Here is a 20,532-nt window from a genome sequence, read left to right as displayed (position 1 = left end):
GGGCTGCACCTAGGGATTGGGCCTGCCCTCTGCCACCCGGGAGCAGGCCTAAGCCAGCAGGTCGTTATCTCCCGAGGGGTCCCAGACTGCGAGAGGGCACAGGCCGGGCTGAGGGACCCCCCTTCCCCCCCGAGTGCACAAATTTTTGTGCACCGGGCCGCTAGTCTATAATAAAAGCATAACATGCAAATCGACCGACTGGCCAAATAGGGGAATAATCATCCAGATGTCCTTCTGGACGATCTTCCGGACGCAGCTGGGGCTGTGAGGGCTTAGACAGCCGGGGCTGCGAAGGCCTACTCTTGCACGAATTTCATGCATAGGGCCTCTAGTCTTGTTATAAAGCTGATACTCTTGTAAATTAATATACAGTCATTGTCATCCCATACAAGACCCCTAAGCAATCTTTGAAAGGGCGAGGACTACGCCCTCCACCTTGCCCTAGGGTAAGGGCTATGTCCTCCATCTTACCTTGGCCATGTGCTCAGCAAGGCTTCTTCCTGGAAGCCAAGCCGCTGCTGGCCACACCCAGGACTTCTTTGAACTGGCCAATGACAATCAAGAGAAGTCACCATAGAGATGACCATATCCTGTGTAACGAGACCCGACTTGCGCCTGGCCAATCGGCAGGGCCCACCGTCAGCTCCCCTCCCCTCACTCCACCTCCCTATTAAAGCCCTGATTTTCTCATGGGTGGCACTCTGCTTCTGATCGCTGAGTCGAACGGAGGGCGGGGTCGAGTTAGCTAGCTCAATAAAGGACCTTCTGCTTTTGCATCGGACTGGCTCCCTGGTGTGGTTTTCTTGGGGATCTTGAAATCTGGGCATAACATCTTTAAGAAACAAGACCTATTCAAAAATTCACATGAAAGACAAAAAGTAGAATGGCAGTGGCAATCTTGAAAAATAGGGATGGTAAGTTAAAAACATATCATAAAACTATAGTAATTAGGATAGCAGATTAAATAAAAAGATGGTGCAAAGAAAATGGAGTCACACTATGCAGCAGTTAGAAAAATAACTGTCAGGTGGATTAAAGATTAAAAGACTGTATGGTTACATGAATAAAATGTAAGAAAATATTTAAAACTTTGGCATGGGGAAGGGCTCTTAAAATACAAAATATGAAAATCTAAGGTTGATAAAACTGACTTCTAAAATGGCTACAGCCACATCAAGTGCACGACAGCAGTTAGAAGACACGCAGCGAAATAAAACATGTCCACAAAGACACGTATGAGACTCCACAGGGCAGCCGTGTTCATCATAGCCCCAAAGTGGCACAGCTCAGTGCTCATTCATGATGGTGCAGAGAATACTATTCAGCAATAAAAAGGAAATTATTGGTCATTTTAATGGGGTTCTCAAAAACATGATGCTGAACAAGAAAGAAACCAGACACAGACCACATACCACATGATCCCATTCAAGTGACTCATAGAAACAAACCTATGGCGGGAAAATATCAGAAGAGGCCGCCTCTGGGGCTGTGTGGGGTAGGAGTAGGAGGGAGCCTGGGAGTGCTGGGAATCGGGGTTGGGTGATAGCTGCACCCTTGGTGAAAACTGAGCAAATGCACACTTGAGATTCAGATGCTTTATTGAATGTAAATTTCATCTAAAAAAAAGAAAAACGAACTCTAAATTACATGTATTTAGAGGAAGGTTGCCAATGACTTCAATTTACTTTGAAATACATCACAAAGTAGGTGGATTGATGGGCAGGTGATATGTGACACGGCAGGTGATATGTGGCTGGGAGGCTCGTCGATGGTGTGTGGTGCTCTAAAATTCCTGCAACTTTCCTATATGTTTGCAAATCTTCATCATGTTGGAGAAAAAAGGTAAGCAACCGACTGCAGGGGAAATATTTCCAATGTGAGATTTTTTACACAGAATATATAGAGCTAACTCTCAATAGGAAAAATGGAAACCCAGTTGAAAATAGAAACCCCTTATCTCTCTCTCTCTCTCTCTCTCACACACACACACACACACACACACACACACACACACACGGCCTGCAGAGGAGTTTGGAAAAATTCACTCTCCTGCCTTGGAGAGGAAGTAGGCTGGGAGCCAGAACAACTTGATTTGAAATGATAAATGTACACATATACACACATACATACCTAATTACAAGGCCAGATTCGTGCATTACTTAAAATAAAGCTTAGCCACGGTCTCTAACCTTTCCAGCACTTCAGAGTTACAAGTGGCAAGTTATGCAATTATAGGATTTTGTAGGTTATAGCCCCAAATCAGCCTTTAATTTCTGCATCCACAAACTAGCTCACCCCCAATGCCCAGCACAGGCCGGACACTCAATGGGCCCTTGATAGGCGGCATGGTCAGTTCAGGGGGTCCTTTTTGGCCGTTCTCTGGGGCCTGGGCAGGTGCAGACAAGACCTTTCTCCCAGATTCCAGCTTTTGGGTTTTCTTCCGGCTGTGAGCAGGGGTGAGACGGCAGGGTCTCTGCCACCATCACTCATTAACATGGTTCAGAGCTGGCTCCCAATACCCTACCAGGTGGCTGAGTCATACCTGAACACCTGAGTAGACACTGCATTGTCTCGCCAGCCACTTCAAACCTCTAGAGTGGCTTGCTTTCAAATATAATACGCAGGATCGTCTCCAAGCGAGAACTCACAAAACCCACAGGCAGGTGATACACTCTGTGGCTGGCAAACGGTGGGTGTGGGCGTGTACACATTCACATATCATTCCAGCTGTTCCACCGCCGTCTTGTGAAACGAATCAGTCAGTTTACCAAAACCAGTTGAAAAGTTTTATTTATATAAAATTCAGTAAGAACATAAAAAGATTGAGTTTCTTAAAAAAAATCTGCAGTTATTTACAGCAGTATTGCACAATAAAGTGGCAATTACCCTGTCAAAATTCATCAGTGCAAACCAAAGTGAGCCAGGGAAATTGCAATACAAATGCTACAATATGCTGGGTCCTAGGAACACATTAGTGATGAATCAGTATCCACACAGATCAGTGCTCTTGTACAGGAGTACCTGATGAGTTCCAACACAGTGACGAGTGGTCACGGGACCTGGACAGAGGCCTCGGAGAGCTTCAGAAGTCTGGAACTGCCCAATACAAGTAGTCAAGTTACTTCGCTGGGAGCCTGAGGATGCTCTTGCACGCCGCACTGTTTGGAGTAGAAGCTACCCCAGCTGGTTTAGCCTCATGTGTGAACACATCCCTGCACACACGCATGTGCAAAGGGAACACACACAGGCACCAGGCTAAATCAGCAGGGATGACAGACCATCTACACCAAACCACGAGAAAAGTCTCTCTAGAGCTCCCACATCTTAATACCCATCCTGATGGGGCCCCCAACCTCTCCTGAAGCAGGACATCAACCTAAGGAAGCAGGCTGACCCAATGAGGGACCGAAGTTCCGGGCCAGGGGCCTGTACAATTAGCTCCTGAGGACAATTCAGCCCACACCTCGAAGCACCGGAGGCCACGCAGCAGGCGGACGTGGCGCAGCTCACCGGTTGCCAACAGGGGGTGAGTGGCACGAGCAGGTAGGTCCTCTGGTTGGTCTGGAAGCAGGAACCTCTCCCACCCGCCCCCTGCCCTCTGAATACTGAGTTGTCGGGTATACATTTTCAATGCGTCAATCTGTCCCAACTACCGATAACACTTTTTTTTTTAAAAAAAAAGACAAATCCTGGAAGCTAAAAGAATTTGCTTCCATGGGAAGCTAGCTGTTTTGGAACCAATAGAAAGTCACTGGGTATTTCCCGAAGAATTTTGAAACCTGCCCAATTTATGGTCTCTCATTGGTGTCTAAACATGAGCTTTATCACAGGACAGCAAAGACCAAGCATGTAAACCCATTTGACCATATACCAGGAACCGAAGCTGGAGAGCCACCCTAGGAAGACCATGTGTCCGGCAGTGAGCTGACCAGTCGCCACCTCAGAGTTAAAGCAAATAATGGGATGGTGGGGGGGTGGGGGAAGGAGGGGAGGGCGTGTCAGAGGTCAACACTTTACAGAAATTAAGACATTAAATAAGCAGAAAATAAATATACATTATGTCTACAAGTTACAGCACTATGAACCAGTAGGACACATTACACAGAAAAAGAATCTACAATATTTACAATCCTTAATTCTGAAAAAGTTTAGTAAAAAACAGTGATTTTTTTTTTTTTTGCTCATTTATGCTGTACAAAATTTTACAAGAAAGGTAAAGGAGACAATTGCACACAGACATTTGGCTCAGTTGGTAAGTAAAATATGATCTAACCTAATAAATAGTCAAAATATGTACAATATTAAGAAGGGGAAACAGGAGAAGGTTCGACTGAGTACATTTTTTTTTAAATCAGAAGGAATTTTTACCTGGTTTCTCCACAACTAAAAACAAATTCTTCATAAACTCATTTTGAGGCCGGACTACGGGTAACTGTAAGAACTGCTGTGGAGAGATTCGGGGGCATTTACTGCATTTCTGTGATCGTCACAGGACACGTTCTACAAATCTTGCATGAGAAGAGGTGGTCAAGGCACAAAACCCGCATCTCATAAATTTTCAGACAGGGAGCTAGTTATTTTTTCTACAAAGAAATAAAACAGAGAAAAAAATGTAAAAGGCATACCATCGCAGGTATACTTTCTGCAGGAAGCATTTTGATACACAGATACGTACAGTACAGAGACACCCAGTCACCTCTCATGTCCTGGTGCAACATCCTGTTCTTAATACTTCTACACGTCCAAGAATCACTTCCTCACACGCGTGGCCACGGCCAGCTGCCCAGCCAGAGGTAAAGGAGCGCACGCAGCGAGCGAGCCCGCGGCCCGGGCTGCATCCTGCGCTCCCAGAAACAGGGTAAAGTGCTCCAGTCAGAGGGACTGGCACATGAGTACGGAGATCCTGGGAGCAGATGGGCCCAGAACCAAATATATCTTTGGTGTGTGTGTCCAGCAGGCCCACGGCCACAACCTTACCACGACCTCCAGCGGTGTGGCCTTGGTGCCCCAGCAAGGGGGTTCCAGACCTACCAAGAACACAAGCTCAGTCTCAACAGTTTTAAAAATATTCAAGACCCCAAGAAAGGATTTGGGGAGGGGGGGGGGGAAGAAATTTTAAAAAAGGAAAAGTATCTGAGATCAAGTATTTCTACCTAAAGAAAGCGCATATGCAAAATATATATACACACGTATATACATATATGTATACATATATATTTATATAAAACTATGAAGAGACACATGAATTTCTCCTTGCAATTAACAATGTGAAAACGCTGGCCCTTGGTGGGCCAAAAGGAAATGCAATTGTTGGCACTGCTGACTCATTTTAAAAATCATGTATTTCTCTTAAAAAACTGTTTCACGATCTGAGGTTTCAAAAACTGTCAGAGTTGTGGGTTCACAGAATGATTGGCATCTTCCTTCCCTGCTCTCTAACCGGTCCCTCTCGGGTCTCCCCGCTGTTTAACTGCCTTTGAAATGACTGATCACCCGTGGGTGCCCTCCCTGCAGTCCTTCCAGGTGGGGGTGGAGGAAGCAGAGGATGCACAGAGGAGGCCCGACAAAGCCCAGCTGTCCGAGAGAAAAGAACCAGTGGCAGCTGTCAGAAGGGACTGCTGCGGACGTGCGCCTCGTGAGTTTTCATGGCGCTGCTCAGAGCGAATGAAGCCTGTATTTCAAAGTGGGCACAGAAGAGCGGGAACCCAGTGGTGGGCATCAGAGGCCAGATCAACTCAGAAGTGGATGGAAAGCCAGGATGCCCAGGAAACAGCCATCCAAAGCCCTGCCCACCACAGCCTGTGCCAACTCCCACGAGGACTCCAGCTTGGACTCCTGCAGCCAAATTCAGCCGCAGGTGGGCCTGCCAGCCCCCGGGGGCCTCATGCTGAGTGCCCCCTGTGCTGAGGGAAAGCCTGCAACCGGAAAAGCCAACAGCGCCAAGGGCCCTGATACTGTGTCTGTGCTGTCACCACTCTCTCTCTTCAGGACACTTGTACTTCAACGCCAGCCCACCAACCCACGTGGAAACCAGTACCGAGCACTTCCCGCTGAGTGAGCTCCCCCAAGACTGGCCGAGCTGTGGGCAACACGGGCAGATTCCAAGTCACGTTCTGACCCAGTTACACTTGAATCGTGAAGATGCACTGGACCAAACGTGTGCATGAGCACCCAGGACAGAGAGAGGAGCCACACAGGAGAAGACGAGCCACACAGACAAGCTGCACTTTTGCCACGGATGCAATTACATTTAAGGAGGTAAGTCAATATTTACACAGTGGCAGTGGCATACCAACACAGGCTGACAAAAGACCCTTTACCCCTTGACTCAGTTGCATCTCCTAAGAATTTTTTGGTAATCATGATTAAAAGAAGGCGAGAGAGGCAACGGCAGGGAGGGAGGGGCCATATCATACACACCTCTCATGTTTCAAAGTCCTGTACAGTAGCCTGTAAAAATAAACTAAGGCAGCTTTAGAAATCAGCTGGCTCAGTTTCTACATGAGAGTTTCCATAATAGGCTCTTAAATTTTTAGTAAAAATTCATTTATAAGTTGGTTAAAAATTTCCACTTCCTTTTTAAAAAAACCTGTTCTTACACCATTCTTGCCTAAACTCCTGCTCCAAAGAACCATGATTAGTAACATTTTTAAAAGGAAAATACGCTCTCATTTACATTCATAACAAACACTACACTAGAGCCTCTGCCACATGGCGAGGAACCGATAAGGTCAAGTCCGCACGCAGCTCCAGGTGTCAGGCCACACCGGCCGCTCTGGGTCCGCCACTGGCCGCAAAGCAATGGCGCCAGGGGGCCGTGACGCTGGGCTCGTCCGCTTGAACAAGTGAAATGTCTGCACACATCTCGGCTCCACGGGAACCCGTCGTCACAGCATCCTCCACACCAGACGGAGGATGTAACGCAGCAGTCGTAAGACCACCATCTGGGCGTGGCCTTCTGCTTCCTGGTAAACATGCAGAAAGTCCTGGAACAACAAAAGGAAAGCTGCTTACTTTCTCAGTTTCACGGACCTCAACCAGCCCCGTCCCAGCAGCCCTTTTCCCCGGGGCCGGCGAAGGGAGGCCTCCCGCCCCCAGCAGGAGGTGCACCTCCACAAAGGGCAGGCACACCGAAGGGTCTTTTTCGAAGAAAAATAAAGCAACCAGAAGACTGTCTGGAAAAGCAGAGCGAATCCTGGCATCTCTGGGAGCCCCTCTGAAGACCACACGTTCCTGTCACAGGTGATCCCTCACTGGTCGCTGGGAGGGAGCACCGTCCGGGGCAGGAGAGCCGCTGCCCGGCCCCCGGAGCTGGTGTCCGCCAAGAGGGACAGAGCGCAGGGGAGGGAAGAATGACCCCGGTAGATGTGAAGCAGCTTACGGCCCAAGTGTGTTTCAGACTCCCCAAAGGGTGAACTTCTGGGGGCTGTGACAAGGGCCCGCTCTCAGACCCCACGCCGTTCCGACAGCAGCTGCCGGGCAGTCCCCTTCACGACTGTGGCCACAAGCCCCCGAGCACCTGTGGCCCGAGCAGGACGGCGGTAAGGCCGAGCGAGGCACTTCCCAACGCCTTCCAGAGCAGACGAGGAAGCCGGCCGGCCGGCGGGTCCCGCAGGCTCCCGAACCACAGTCCGGTTTTATCTGTCACACACCAGGTGGCTTTGTTTTGATTTAACTTTCAAAATCACTGGGCTTCTTCTGTGTGAGAAGAATTTGGGGGAGGTTGGAGTTCAGACTAATATTAGCAGGTTGAAAGAGGCTTATTCAAAATAAAACCACGACTTACTAAAATGAAGAAAGGGTGTGCAGTGCCGGGCTCAGCCAGCACTTCGAGATGGGAAACCTCATGGCAGCCAGGTGCCAACACAGTCTCAGCAGAACCAGAGAATGGGGTGAAAATGACACCAACCGGGGGCCGGTCCCACGGGGACAGACTTAGCCAATTTCATCCACCCCCCCCCGGGACAGCAGGGGACGTGGAGAAGGGAAAGTCACACCACGAGAGGTCTGCCCACGTTTAGAGCTCTGCTTTGATCTCAGAGGGGAAGGACACGAAGAGGATTCAAAGATGTGCTGGGAGGGGTTGGTGCGGGGATTTGTGGCAAAAGGAACATAACACCTGCCTTCCCCCTATCCCCCCCCCTCCCCACCTGACAGATGAGAAGTTACTACAACATCTCAGCAAGGAGCCAGACCGCCTGCCCTCTCAGACAGCACGCGTGACAACATGGCACACGCTTTTAAGCCAGCGAACAATTGCTTTTGGACAATATTCAACAGAGGAAGCTATTACCACTGATTCCAAGGGCTGTGCCAGCCCAGAAAACCCCCGACAGCTGGCACAGCCACGGGAGCTGCTGCCCGCTCCAAGGGTCCAGCCCCCACCTCCAAAGCAGCCGGACGGGCACCCTGCTTCCCCAGGCGCGCTACCCTCCAACACCTGCACCGCAGAGCCTCTAACACCTGCACCGGTGGCCCGAGAGCCACGGCTGGGTGAGGACGTCCAGCCAGGGCCCGGCCATCAGCGTCATGCAGCCCCTGTGGCCCAGCCAGCATGAGCCCGCAGACTGCTGGCCTCCAGGACTGTGAAGAAACTCATTTCCATTGTTTAAGCCCCATGTGTGGTCCCCTTTAGCACAACAGCCTGAGCTGACTCCCACAGCCTCTCCCTCCTGGTCCTTCACACTCTAAGTGAAACACAGCACCTGTCAGGTTAGAGTCGTGTAACACGGTTTTATTCTAAACCATAAAAATATTTTAGATACAAACTATTTGTGTATCACAGTTTCCTGTTGCTCACACACGCTCACAGGTACCTGAGCGCATGGCCCATCCCTGTAGGGGATTGCATCTCCATGGTCTAGATCAGGAACTGTATTTGAAGAAAACAACTTCATGGCCAGCCCACGTGTCTGCAGGGACTCCATCAACGTCGGTTTTGTGTCTCGCTCCAGGAACCCACTCCTGACCGTCTGCCCTCTTCCCTGCAGGGTGGGGTTCCGGCAGCCCGGGCCTGCGCGAGAGGGAGGGGAGGCGGGGCCCTGGGCTCCAGCTCTGAGGCCCCTTGCCTGCACTCACTGTGCCTGATGGGCAGTCCCGTGGCACCGGCACCAAGTGCAGCACAGCCACGTACAGCCCATCTGAGGGCCCGTGATGCTGGCCTCCGTGAGGACGGCCGCTGCCCCACCTCTGGGACCAGGAGGAAGTGTACAGGTCCCCACCTCGAGGACAGAAAACATTCCAGAGAAATACAGGCCGGCTCCCCAGTGGGCAGCACGGAGCCAAGACACGGAGGCTCCTTCCGTCAAAAGAGATGCAACGTGAGCACCTACGGAGCTCACCCTGGTGAAGGACAGACCCAAACAGCTGAACAGGGTCCTACGACAAGGCCACACAGGGAAACATGAGGGCAGAGAAGGAAGGAGGGCCGGGCAGGAAGGCCCAGGCCCACCCCCACGCGAGTCCCGAAGGAGGAAGGGTCTCAGGAAGGAGAGGAGGACATTCCAGGAGACCAGCGTGAGTCACGGCAGGAGGTCCAACGGCCCTGCACCGGGGAGGGAGCAAACAGTCCGGTCAAACCGCATGAGCATCTGCTTTCTCACAATAAACCACGACAGAAACCAAGCCAGACTCCAGGGTGTCCGCTCCAGTGACAGTCCCTGGAAAATAAAACAGGAGGATGGAGGATTCACGGGCTCCAAGCTTCCCTGGGGCAGGCGAGGCCCAGGTGGCTCTGGAGACACTGGCTCCCCTGGGCAGCAAGTAGAGCAGGCTCCCTGGGGACTCCCGAGGGCTGGGAGCAGCCAGCGGGAGGAAGATGCCCGGCCCATGAGCAGGGCAGAGCTGGGGGGCTGCACAGCCCCGAGACCCCCTAGAGCACAGGGGATGCCGACACAGCGTCACCCACCCCCGAGGACCATTTACAACTTCCAGCCTGAGTAACATGTCCCAGGTTACACAGGGGAATTGAATCCCACTTTAATGCCAAAATAATCACAGCAAACAGGCTCTCATCCCAAACCAGAGAAGCAGGCGGGTGGACACAAGGGGCCTCGTCCCAGCCCGCCTGGGACGTGGTGAGGAGGCTGACCACTGCCCACCTGCCCGGCAGGGCAGCCTTCCTCTCCTGCAGAGAGAGGAGCCAGCCCGGAAAAGCCGCCCGGCCACCCCAGGCCTCCAGCTTGGAGACAAGGAGACTCGCCCACTGCCATCCCTGAACTGAACAGCGTGCCACACGCCTCCCTTCAGTCTGCACAACAACCCTGAGCCAGTGTGGTGGAGACCGAGCTCCACGTGAGAATCAAGAACCCATGACGCAGCTGCACCTGGAGCGCACTGCAGGCACCGCCCACCAATCCGCGCCGCCACGGCAGGGCCAACGACCGCGTGAGTGCCACCCCCACGCTCAGCATCACGCCAAGCCATTTTTAACCTGCTCAACAACTTCTTTCTTCCAAGATTTCAACGCCGAACGCCCAAGAGGTCCTGAACTTCACAGGAGAGTGAATTCTGGGCTGTGAGACCAAAGAGGACTCTGACAGAGAGGGCACTGCCCCGGGTTCAGGCAAGGGAGGATGCAGGGTCCCCCAGCATGGCACTGGCATTCCCAGGGCTGGCCCGGCATCTGTGGGATGGTGCCGAGGGTCCCCGTAACCAGAGGTGACAAGGTGGGGTAGGGATACAGAGTAGCCAGCAGTACCCAGGGAAGACCACCATCCCTCTGCCCATTCATAACCAATCCGTCGAAACAGTATTTTAAATGGCAAGCGAATGAGAGAGGCTACAGGATAGGACCTCTGTCCACCGTGAGACCAAGGACCAGTCACACAGAAGCTCAGCTCAGACTTTATGTGGCTCCACCATCCACGGCCGCTCTCAGCTGGCGGGCCAACGCTGCTGCAAAGCAATCCAAAGACCAAGTTCGCTTTCCACTTGTACCCAGGCAACAGGGGCATCGCACAGCTGTGGGCAGAATACCAGGAGCCCCGATGCCAGAGGCAGTGCTCTTACTGGAAGCCCCGGGGGAGCTTGCCGTGCACCTCCCGTCTCCCGAGGCTCCGGCTGACCTGACCGGGCAGTGATGCGATGTCACACATCACAGCAAAACAGCATTTGCATGAATGCCGTGTTCTTTTTTCAAATATATATTTTATTGATTTTTTACAGAGAAGAAAGGAGAGGGATAAAGAGTCAGAAACATCGGTGAGAGAGAAGCATCGACCAGCTGCCTCCTGCACACCCCCTACTGGGGATGTGCCCACAACCAAGGTACATGCCCTTGACCGAATCAAACCTGGGACCCCTCAGTCCCCAGGCCACTGTTCTATCCAGTGAGCCAAACTGGCTAGGGCCCACTTTCCTATTTTTGATGCATTATTTCAAAGACTCTGTCACAGTCAAGGCCTTTTGTAGGACCATGAATCACTCCTCCAGTTCACCTTAGTCGGGCCTGCCATGTCCTGGGTTTTCCTTCAACGACACGCATGTCTACCTGCAGTACAAAGTCACTGGCCCTGCCCCGGGCCAGGCTGGCTGGAAGGAAGTGCTCCCATCACCTGTGAGGGTCACAGGAGGGGGGCCAACCAGAGGGCACCAGTGTTCCGAAAGGCCCAGCCTCAGAAACATGCTAATGAGACGTGCACACTAACCACAGCTCTACCCTCTGCGTGGCTCAGCTGGAGGTCTAGGGAGGGTGACGGAGAGGCAGGGCGCCTGCAGGGGCCGAGGCTCAACTCGGGGACATCTTCATTTCCTCCTCCGGAGATGAAAACCCCCGTGAGACACTCTGAATCCCCCTCCGGGCACCTGCATCTGCTCTGGTTACGTGTTCATGGCCACGTTCCCCACAAAGGCAGGCGAGGCAGCGTGCAGGTGCCCCACGTGGCAGACTGAGGGAGCAGTCAGAGGCGTGATGCGGCCAAGCCGGTTAGCACGCACCAGTGCTCGACCTCATTTCACTGCGCTCACCCAGACGGCACCGCCGCAGGGCCGAGGCACGTGTCTGACAGGCAGAGCCTGAGACCCAGACAGGCGAACAGTTACCAGCATCTCTCTCTGAACTCCGGAGAACCGAGAAACGTTCCCATTATAGTTCAGAGTGGCAGCAGACAGACTGCTGGGACAGGGCGACAGCGTTTTCTAGCTCCACACCTAAATGCCCTAGTTCAACCTTCACGACATGCCTAAGGGACTGCCCGACAGTGGCCCCCAAGGGGTGAACGCATGGACGCGCTGCAAGGTCTGACCCCGAGGCCCCCACTTGGCCGTGAGCTGTGTTTTCTACAAGATCACACTTGATCCTCAACAAGTCATGGAAAGTCTCACGCAAAACATGCAACCCACGGTCGCCATCATCTAGGCCAGCGGTCGCCAACCGGTGGTCCGTGGGGTCCAAAAAGTCGGTGACCGCTAATCTGGGCCACCTGCAGGTCTCGGAAAGACACACAGAGCGGGAGCCACAGGAGGGGTGGCTCCGCTGCCACAGGTTGGCGTCCCCGTGGCGGGGTCTCGGTCTTCACCTTCTGGTCATGGTTCTTGGGGTGTGGAAACGGCATAAGGCGGGGGTGCAAGATGCTTAAAACCAAACACAACTGCATCCACCTCCAAGGAAAACACTCGCTAAACCTGAAACTCACAAACAGCAGGTGCCAATCGATTTCCCTGACTCATCACTGCTTTGGCTCTGAAAGCGCTCACTCTGTGAATCCATGTGAGCAAAGGGTGAGACAATCCATCATCCTATGAGCGAGTTTACTTTTTTCTCTTATTACTCTCATTGGTTCTTAGAATCACATAAGTTTTAGGAATATAATTCTGTAGGATCTGTATGTTGTATTGTGTGTTTAGTATCTGACACACATTTTTCTCATTATTCTCAGCTCAGGCAGTAATGAAAAGCAGTTTATTTTATGGAACGCCAACATTCAATTAATGCCGGCCTCAGAAGAAGGCCGCCGGAGAACATGCAGCCCCGGGGTCTGTTCCGTTTCTGCTCGTACCAAGCAGGCTCAGGGCAGACCTCTCCCTTGCACGTGATCTGTAAGGAAGATCATTTATAAAAACAGCGTGAGCCCCTTTTTTCTTTGCTTTGGTTCATGCTGCACTTCCGCCTGCAGGTTGTCCCTTTGTTTCATGCCCGCACACGCCTGGGACACAAGTAGGAAGTCGGCCTTGTGAACAAAAGACGCACTGTTCCTTATGATCAAGCAATGAAAGGGTTTTCACCCACCTCCCGGCCCATCCAGAGAGTCTGCCACAGCTGTGTATGTGGCTTTCCCCTGCAGTACACCACCAGGGCGTCCCGACACTGCTCAACAGCAGGGGCCGAGCACAGATCGGCTCAGGCTGGACAGACCCTGGTACTGGGGCCTGGGGCCTGGGGGCACGCTGGCTACAGGATGGGCCTAATTACCCCACGAGCACGTGGCTTCAGGTTTGCAGGGTCCAGCACACACTCAACAGCCTCAGACCGCAAGCCTGGCCCATCCACATGGGCAAGCACACGCCACCCTGCACCCTTGGGTGACCACGCCCACACTTGCTGATGCCTCTCAGCAGGGAAGGCCGGGCCCTGGATCGCCCTCCCGCAGTTTCTCAGGGTAAAGACACTAGCAGAGGCTACTCAGGAACCCAGGGCACCAGTGCCACCCGTGAGGGAGCGGAGTCAGAGGGCAGGCTGCTGAAGCACAGGCCACCACCCTGCACCGCTCACTCCCCGCAAGCTACTCGCCCTCGTCACAGAGCCCCACACAGAGCCCTCGCCTCTCTGAGAGGTCTGTCCGGGACGGTGACCGTCAGCCCCGCGCTCACCTGTCCCCCTGCGGAGTCCTGGAGCTGTAAGAGTCAGGACACGGTGCGGGTGCGGGTCATTTGGCCACATGTCCACCTACAGTCCCACAGCACGCTGTCTGTCCGTGGGCCTCCACTACCTGACACTTTATGTTCAATGACGTGGCGAGAAGACACCAGGCGGCTGCCACTGGCCAAAGCTGTGACAATTTGAGCATCAAAATAAGTACTGAGTGTAACACATCATAACCCCCTGAATTAAACAGGGACCCACAGCCTCGGCTGGTAGCTCAGTTGTTAGAAAGTCATCCCGCTACGCCAAGGTTGCGGGTTCGATCCCTGGCCAGGGCACATGCAAGAATCAACCAATGAATACACAAATAAGTGGGAAAACACATCGATGATTTTCTCCCTCTCTCTCATCAACGAAATGAAATAAAATAAATAAAAATACACTGGGACCCATGAACTTGATGAAGGAAGGAAGGGACGCCCGGGGAGAGAGGAGAGCTGTCCCCCTGTGCACGTGTCCCTCCCATCAACACAGGAAAGTGCTGACGACAGCTGGGAGCACCACCTTTAACAAGAGTCCGCGGCACGGGGCGCGTGCCTCCTGATGCTGAGCACTAAGGACACATGGCCCACGGTTGGGACAGTGGGTCACGTGGGGATAAGGTCCACCGACTACACAACATTACCGCAACATGGGTAGCTTCTGATTCTGATGACTACACTGAGGTTACAGAAGAAAAGACCCTTCGTCTTAGGAAACACACACAGAAGTACTTAACAGTAAAGGGACACCATGCCCGCAATGTATCCCCAAATCCTTCAGAAAATAACATGTACACAGGTATGAGGGGGGGAAGCGTTAGAGCAAATGTGGGAAGGGTAACGGGAGAGAGCAGAGGTGGCAGACAGAAGAGGGCTCTTCGTGCCATCCTTGCGACTTCTGTGTAAGTCTGAAATGATTTCGGAACAAGTCACAAAACCAGCCCGACGTGGCGCGGGGAAGCTGCCCTCCGATGGGGAGGAGGGGTGTCGTCGGCCCTGGAGGTCACTTGGGGCATCACGCGGAGTCACAGGGGAAGGGAACATGCAGTGGACTTGCTCACCTGTGCCTCTCTCACTCCTGCTTCCAGGATTCAGACGCCACAGCTCCGTGTCATACGCTGCCCCACAGCCCTGACGCGGCCTGAACACACGACAACTACGCGACAACTTCCTCTATTGCTCTAACTGGAAAAACGGGAGAATATCCTGTCAGGCTTCGCATGCTCGTGGCAATCAAAGACCAGCACTTCAGAAAAGGTACTGTCACGGTATTAAAGCAAATACAGGCACCAAGTATCTGAAATGCACGCTCGCCGAGGGGCAAAGGCTTCCGTGCGCAGCCAGCGTGAAAGTTCAAGGCATCACTTTCCCAAAAGGCCTCCCGTTTCCCCCAAATTTCTGGCCCCGGTATTCAAGGATAAACCGTCAGTGTGACTGCAGACAATGGACTGTTTAATGTAACACCATCAAGGCAGGCACCTGTGGCTCTCGGGGTCACCGTGTCACTACCCTGAGTTTCAGAGTCTGGTGTCTGAACTGGCCACTTATAAAACCTGGAGGATATATTAGCCTCCTTTTTAGAAACATCAGGTTACAACCTATAGCCTGAATGTCCCTCCTCCCCCCAGTATCCCAGCCGACTTATAGCAAAAGAATGCAATGAGATTTACACTTTTATCAAATACATTGAGAGCAGATGGCTACATATCTGCAACAGGAGACACAACCATCTTAAACATTAAACTGGAATGAGTGGGAGGAGGGGGAGGAAGGACGGGAATGATCGAATGCTACTGACATGGTAGATGCTGTCACCTCACCTGCAATGGAGAGACGAGGTGATGAAGACGACCTAATGGCCTGTGTCTCATCTGCCCGTGACTAGAACTGGTCACCCCTTCGACAGCCTAGATGAAGGGATGGCTGTGCTCCAACCCCCACGTCATCCTTACTCTTGTCTCATCACTGACCACCTAAGGCCCCCGTAGAGGGGCATCACCAAGACCCGTCTGGGCAGGCTCGGGGGAGAGCTCAGTGGACACTGGTTCTCCATAGAAGGTTAGAGAAATGTACAAAACATCCTTCCACACACCTGGCTCTGCGGCCAAAGGCTCTGGCACAGTCACCGGGCAGGACCGTGTTGATGTATCTACATGTCCGGAGCTTCTGGACACTGAAGGCGCCAGGGCCCAAGGGCCTCGTCTCTGGGACAGATCTGGTCCCAAAGACATCTACCAACCCACCTGGAGCCGGTGTAGGAGGCAGGCCAGCTGCTGGGGTTGGTTCACTGCCAGACTCACCCCGAGGGGCTGCCAGGCTCCCCAGAGACCTTCCTGCTGGATTACGGGCACAATCCAGAATCAATCAGGTTTTGGATCTAGGCAGCCCACCCTCTTGCAGGGACGCCCACCTCGGCATGGGGACCAACCGAGGGCCCACCCACTGGGCCCTCGCTGAGGAGTCCTGCCCAGCCACACAGCACTCCCGAAAGCCCCTCGGAGAAACTCGGCAGAGGAAGTGGGGAACAGTAACTTTACTGCACATTATAAAACAATCAGCCCTGCAAAACACAATTTCCATTTCAAGATCTAGGCTGAGAAGGAACTTACGTTCTTGTGAACTGGTCCATGTCAGGTTAGGTTAGAATGCCAGACATTTTGCCGGCTTAAAGACAGTATCCTAAGAAATTCCTAAGTGACATTTCCCATTTAATGGCAGAATCACACTGTCAGACATTTCCCACCAATCACCACACACCACCCTCTCCCACAGGAAGGTCTGAAGGGGATCCAGTGTGAGTTTTCTGAAAGTCCCTGACCCCTTTATGGAGATTCTACACCAAAGAAATGAAAGTCCCCCCCACCATGAAATGGGAAACTGTCTCAATGTGCTTAAAAAAGCTTGAAAGGACGTATATGGGCAGGAATGATCGAAAGCTAGTAACAGGTAACGTCTATTTGCTTAGCAACCGCACCAACATTCAGTGCAGGATAGAAACAGGGAGGTGTCCTAAGCACGACCTCCCTCCAGAAGAAACGAGATTTAAAAATATCTTCACATGCAACGATAGTGCTCAGAAAGAAACAGAAGGGAAGTGACACAGTAGGAATGACATTAACCATTATTTCCTACAAAGTAAGATTTAAGTGTCTTCCTTTTAAATAAATCAACAGAAGTATCTCCATACATGGTTGTTTGAAAAAAATGTAAACCAGCCAGAATTCCATGAAATCACACACTGGCCGGTGAGCCCCTCACAGGACGTAGTCCACTGGTTCTCAACCTGTGGGTTGCGATCCCTTTGGGGGTCGAACGACCCTTTCACAGGGGTCGCCTAAGACTATCGGAAAACACATCTATAATTACATATTGTTTTTGTGATTAATCACTATGCTTTAATTATGTCCAATTTGTAACAATGAAATTGGGGATCACCACAACATGAGGAACTGTATTAAAGGGTCGCGGCATTAGGAAGGTTGAGAACCAGTGACGTAGTCAAACATGCTCCTAAGGGCCCCACTGAACTCTCAGAGTTGAAGTCACACTCCCTCAAATGTCTTCATGGGGAAAAGGTGCCCAATGGTAACGTCTACCAATACCAGGCAAGCAGGAAGTACACTGCGTCTACCGAACAAGACATAGGGCTTAATTTAAACAAAAATAAAATCAACTGGCCGAAACCGGTTTGGCTCAGTGGATAGAGCGTCGGCCTGCGGACTGAAGGGTCCCAGGTTCGATTCCGGTGAAGGGCATGTGCCTGCCAGTAGGGGATGTGCAGGAGGCGGCTGATCGATGTCTCTCTCTCATCGATGTTTCTAGCTTTCTATCTCTCTCCCTTCCTCTCTGTAAAAAATCAATAAAATATATTTAAAAAAAAACAAAATCAACTGCACACCCCAAAAATTTAAGTGGCAATCAACTCGGGGTGTAAAATTGTTGTGGCAGAGGTGTAATTTTTCCAGGACATTAATGAATGGCCTCCTACTTCTAATACGTTTCAGTAAATGACAGTCCAAGGAGAGCCAATGGGGCCAAAAGGACCACGTCACACGCTCCGACCCATCACCAGCAAACCACAGGGCCTCATTTCCTTGGCTGAGTGAGGACGGAGAGTTAAATGTTTCTTTAACTTTGACCCAAACTGACTAACGGGCGTATAGACACTCCAATATGGGCTGAAACTATGGTAACATTTATGTGGGACGATTTCAAAGTATCTACGATGGTTTAAGGCTTGTGCTCACGAACCCCCTTTGCCACCTCGTACTGGGTTCTGCTGAGCCACCAGCGCTTGAGTTCAGCCGTAACACAAACGGAACACGGGAAGGAGGAACGGCAGGCCACACGCAGGCCACGCCCATCACTTCTAGAACATGCGTGGGATGATGACTGGCCACTTTAATGTATGTGGGTGGGAGGGAGCGTGGGAGAAGAGGGGTGAGTAAGTAAGAAATCCTCATTACCCTCCGTGGGTTGCGGTAGGAGTTGTTGAACTCATCCCCGATCCGCCGCAGCTCCTGAGCGATCCACATCTCCGGACGCATGTCTGCAGGTAGGGCCTGAGACTGCCGCATGGAAGCTGCACCAGAACAAAAACAAGAATTACATCGTTTCCACGGTCAGGTAGACAGGTGTGCAGGCAGCAAGCCCTTCGCACACACACACTCCTATTTCTGGAAGCTCCCTGACTTCCAGACCTACAGTAACGGATCGTCGTGGCTCACCCGCCACCTAACTCTGCTTGAAGAGTAAGGGGTGTAAGAATGACATCCTTTCTCACAGTTGGAGTTCCAGCGTTGCAAAATTCAAAAATTTCCTGGCCAATCATATACTGCCACTTCAAGAAGGCACACACACACACACACATGAATAAAAATCACTGGAAACACTTGAGGACATAAAAATTGAGGTTGTCAGTAAAACAACTACTTTGACCTTAATACCAGGTAAAACTCCTAGGGGTAATTTCCAACATCACAGAGGATTATGAGATGAAATGGTGGTTCCGTTAGGAGCACAATGAGCAACACGGGAGAAAGGACACCGGGCAGCCTGCCGGACTGTGTGCCTAAGCAGGTGGGTGCAGCGCCGGGCCACCGCAGGGCCAAGTCAAAGCGTAACTGTGTGTTCTGCCTATTCACGCAGCCAATGGGTGCAAGTCTGCAACCCCACGTGGGGGCAGAAAAAGTTCTGGGTATAAAAGCAAAGGCATCTCTGAGGAAGAAAAAAGCGGGAGGCTTTCGTTACACTGTCACCAATGTCCTCACCTGCTTGCTAATGGAGCCATTAAAGCCACATGACAGCCAACATGAAAGGAAACAAAAAGGCAAGTCCTCAGAACATCCGCCACGCATGGGAAGACGCATGGGAAGACGTCTCCACTCGCCCCCAGGAAGGCCCTCCCCACACCGAGAGCAGTGCAGAAACAGGCACTGGAAGTGAGGAGCCTCATGGGCTGAAACATGTCACATGTTGAACTGTACTCGCAATTACACACGCACGTTCCATTTCAAACACCACAAAATACTTAAAAATCCTATGGTCATCAGATCTCACGATGACATAAATATAGCTTCCTCTTGTATTTTTTGGAAAAAAAATTGTTTTGTACTTTGTATTTTATTTATTGTTATAAATAAAACTGATGTTGTCATAGCTTCTGAAAAGTACTTAAAAGTGAACTCCTGCCCTGGCTGGTGTGGTTCAATGGCTGGAGCACCAGCCCACACACCGAAGGGTTTGGTTTCAATTCCCTGTCAAAGGCACGTACCTGGGTTGCAGGTTTGATCCCAGCCACGGTAAGGGCATGTGCAGGAGACAACCAATCAATGTGCCTCTCTCATATCCATGTTCCTCTTTCCCCCTCCCTCCTTCCACTCTCTCTTTATAAAAAAAAAATCAATGGAAAAAATATCCTTGGGTGAGAATTAACAAAACAAGCAAACAAAAAGTGAACTCGGGTGGCTCGGTTGGTTGGAGCGCCATCCTGTACACCAAAAACGTTTTGGGTTCTACTGCCGGTCAGGGCACAACTTACAGAAGGCAACCAATTGATATTTCTCTCTCTCCCTCCTGCTTCCTCTCTCTCTCAAATCAATAGAAAACAACAAAAAAATGAACTTCTTGAAGAGTTTTAACCAAGTCTTCTCCGAACTGTTGCCCCATTCTAACTGTCCCCCAGCCCCCACCCAAGTGAATGCCACGATGACCCCACGAATGCAGCACCTGAGACGGGCAGGGCCCGTGTGCGGGGTGGGAAGTGTGGAGAGGGTGAACAAGCAAGAGTTCACACAGAACCTATCCGGACGATCTGCACTCAGAATCCGGCCAGAGGGAAGAGGCTTTGGGAGGAAGGCACGGTGGGGAACGCAGGGGGCGGACGGCAGGGAACGTGGGGGTGGAAGGCGGGGAACTTTTAGGATAAGCTGGGCCTGTCCCTGAACACCCATCTAACCACATAAAAATCACTTTGGCGGAACCCTTGTCAGGCAAATATTTCCATGGTTACTATGTAAAAGTCCATAAAGCTTAAATGACTAAACTGACAGGACACACAATTTCAGGGTAGAAGGATGCCAGGTGGTGATGTAATAGTTGACTCACTTTTCCTGGGTTTAGCGCTCTGTAAGGACTGACCCCATTACAGTACCGAACCATGACTGTTCTTTTTCTGCTATCAGCAATCAA

The 20,532-nt window shown here is 51.6% G+C and overlaps 1 protein-coding gene across 5 annotated transcripts in view; it reads right to left on the bottom strand.

Annotated features, from left to right (window-relative positions):
* Nucleotides 1-3,677: 3,677 nt before the first annotated feature.
* The window catches only part of BCL2L11 (BCL2 like 11), a 42,411-nt gene continuing 25,556 nt past the window's right edge, over nt 3,678-20,532 (bottom strand). For 3 of the 5 annotated variants that reach the window (XM_006769213.2, XM_006769218.2, XM_006769214.2), the window contains 2 exons: nt 18,309-18,424; nt 3,678-6,986 (listed from right to left, as the gene is read on the bottom strand). In XM_006769213.2, coding sequence (XP_006769276.1) covers nt 6,888-6,986; nt 18,309-18,424 — 215 coding nt within the window. In that variant the 3' untranslated portion in view covers nt 3,678-6,887. Of the gene's footprint in view, nt 6,987-14,330; nt 15,028-15,055; nt 15,663-18,308; nt 18,425-20,532 lie in introns of those variants that run through there. The other 2 variants (XM_015567501.1, XM_015567503.1) reach the window with 2 other exon arrangements.

This window comes from Myotis davidii, unplaced genomic scaffold (genome assembly GCF_000327345.1).
Source record: "Myotis davidii unplaced genomic scaffold, ASM32734v1 scaffold744, whole genome shotgun sequence".
NCBI classification, from domain to species: domain Eukaryota; kingdom Metazoa; phylum Chordata; class Mammalia; order Chiroptera; family Vespertilionidae; genus Myotis; species Myotis davidii.
This window is presented reverse-complemented; position numbering and strand designations above follow the sequence as displayed.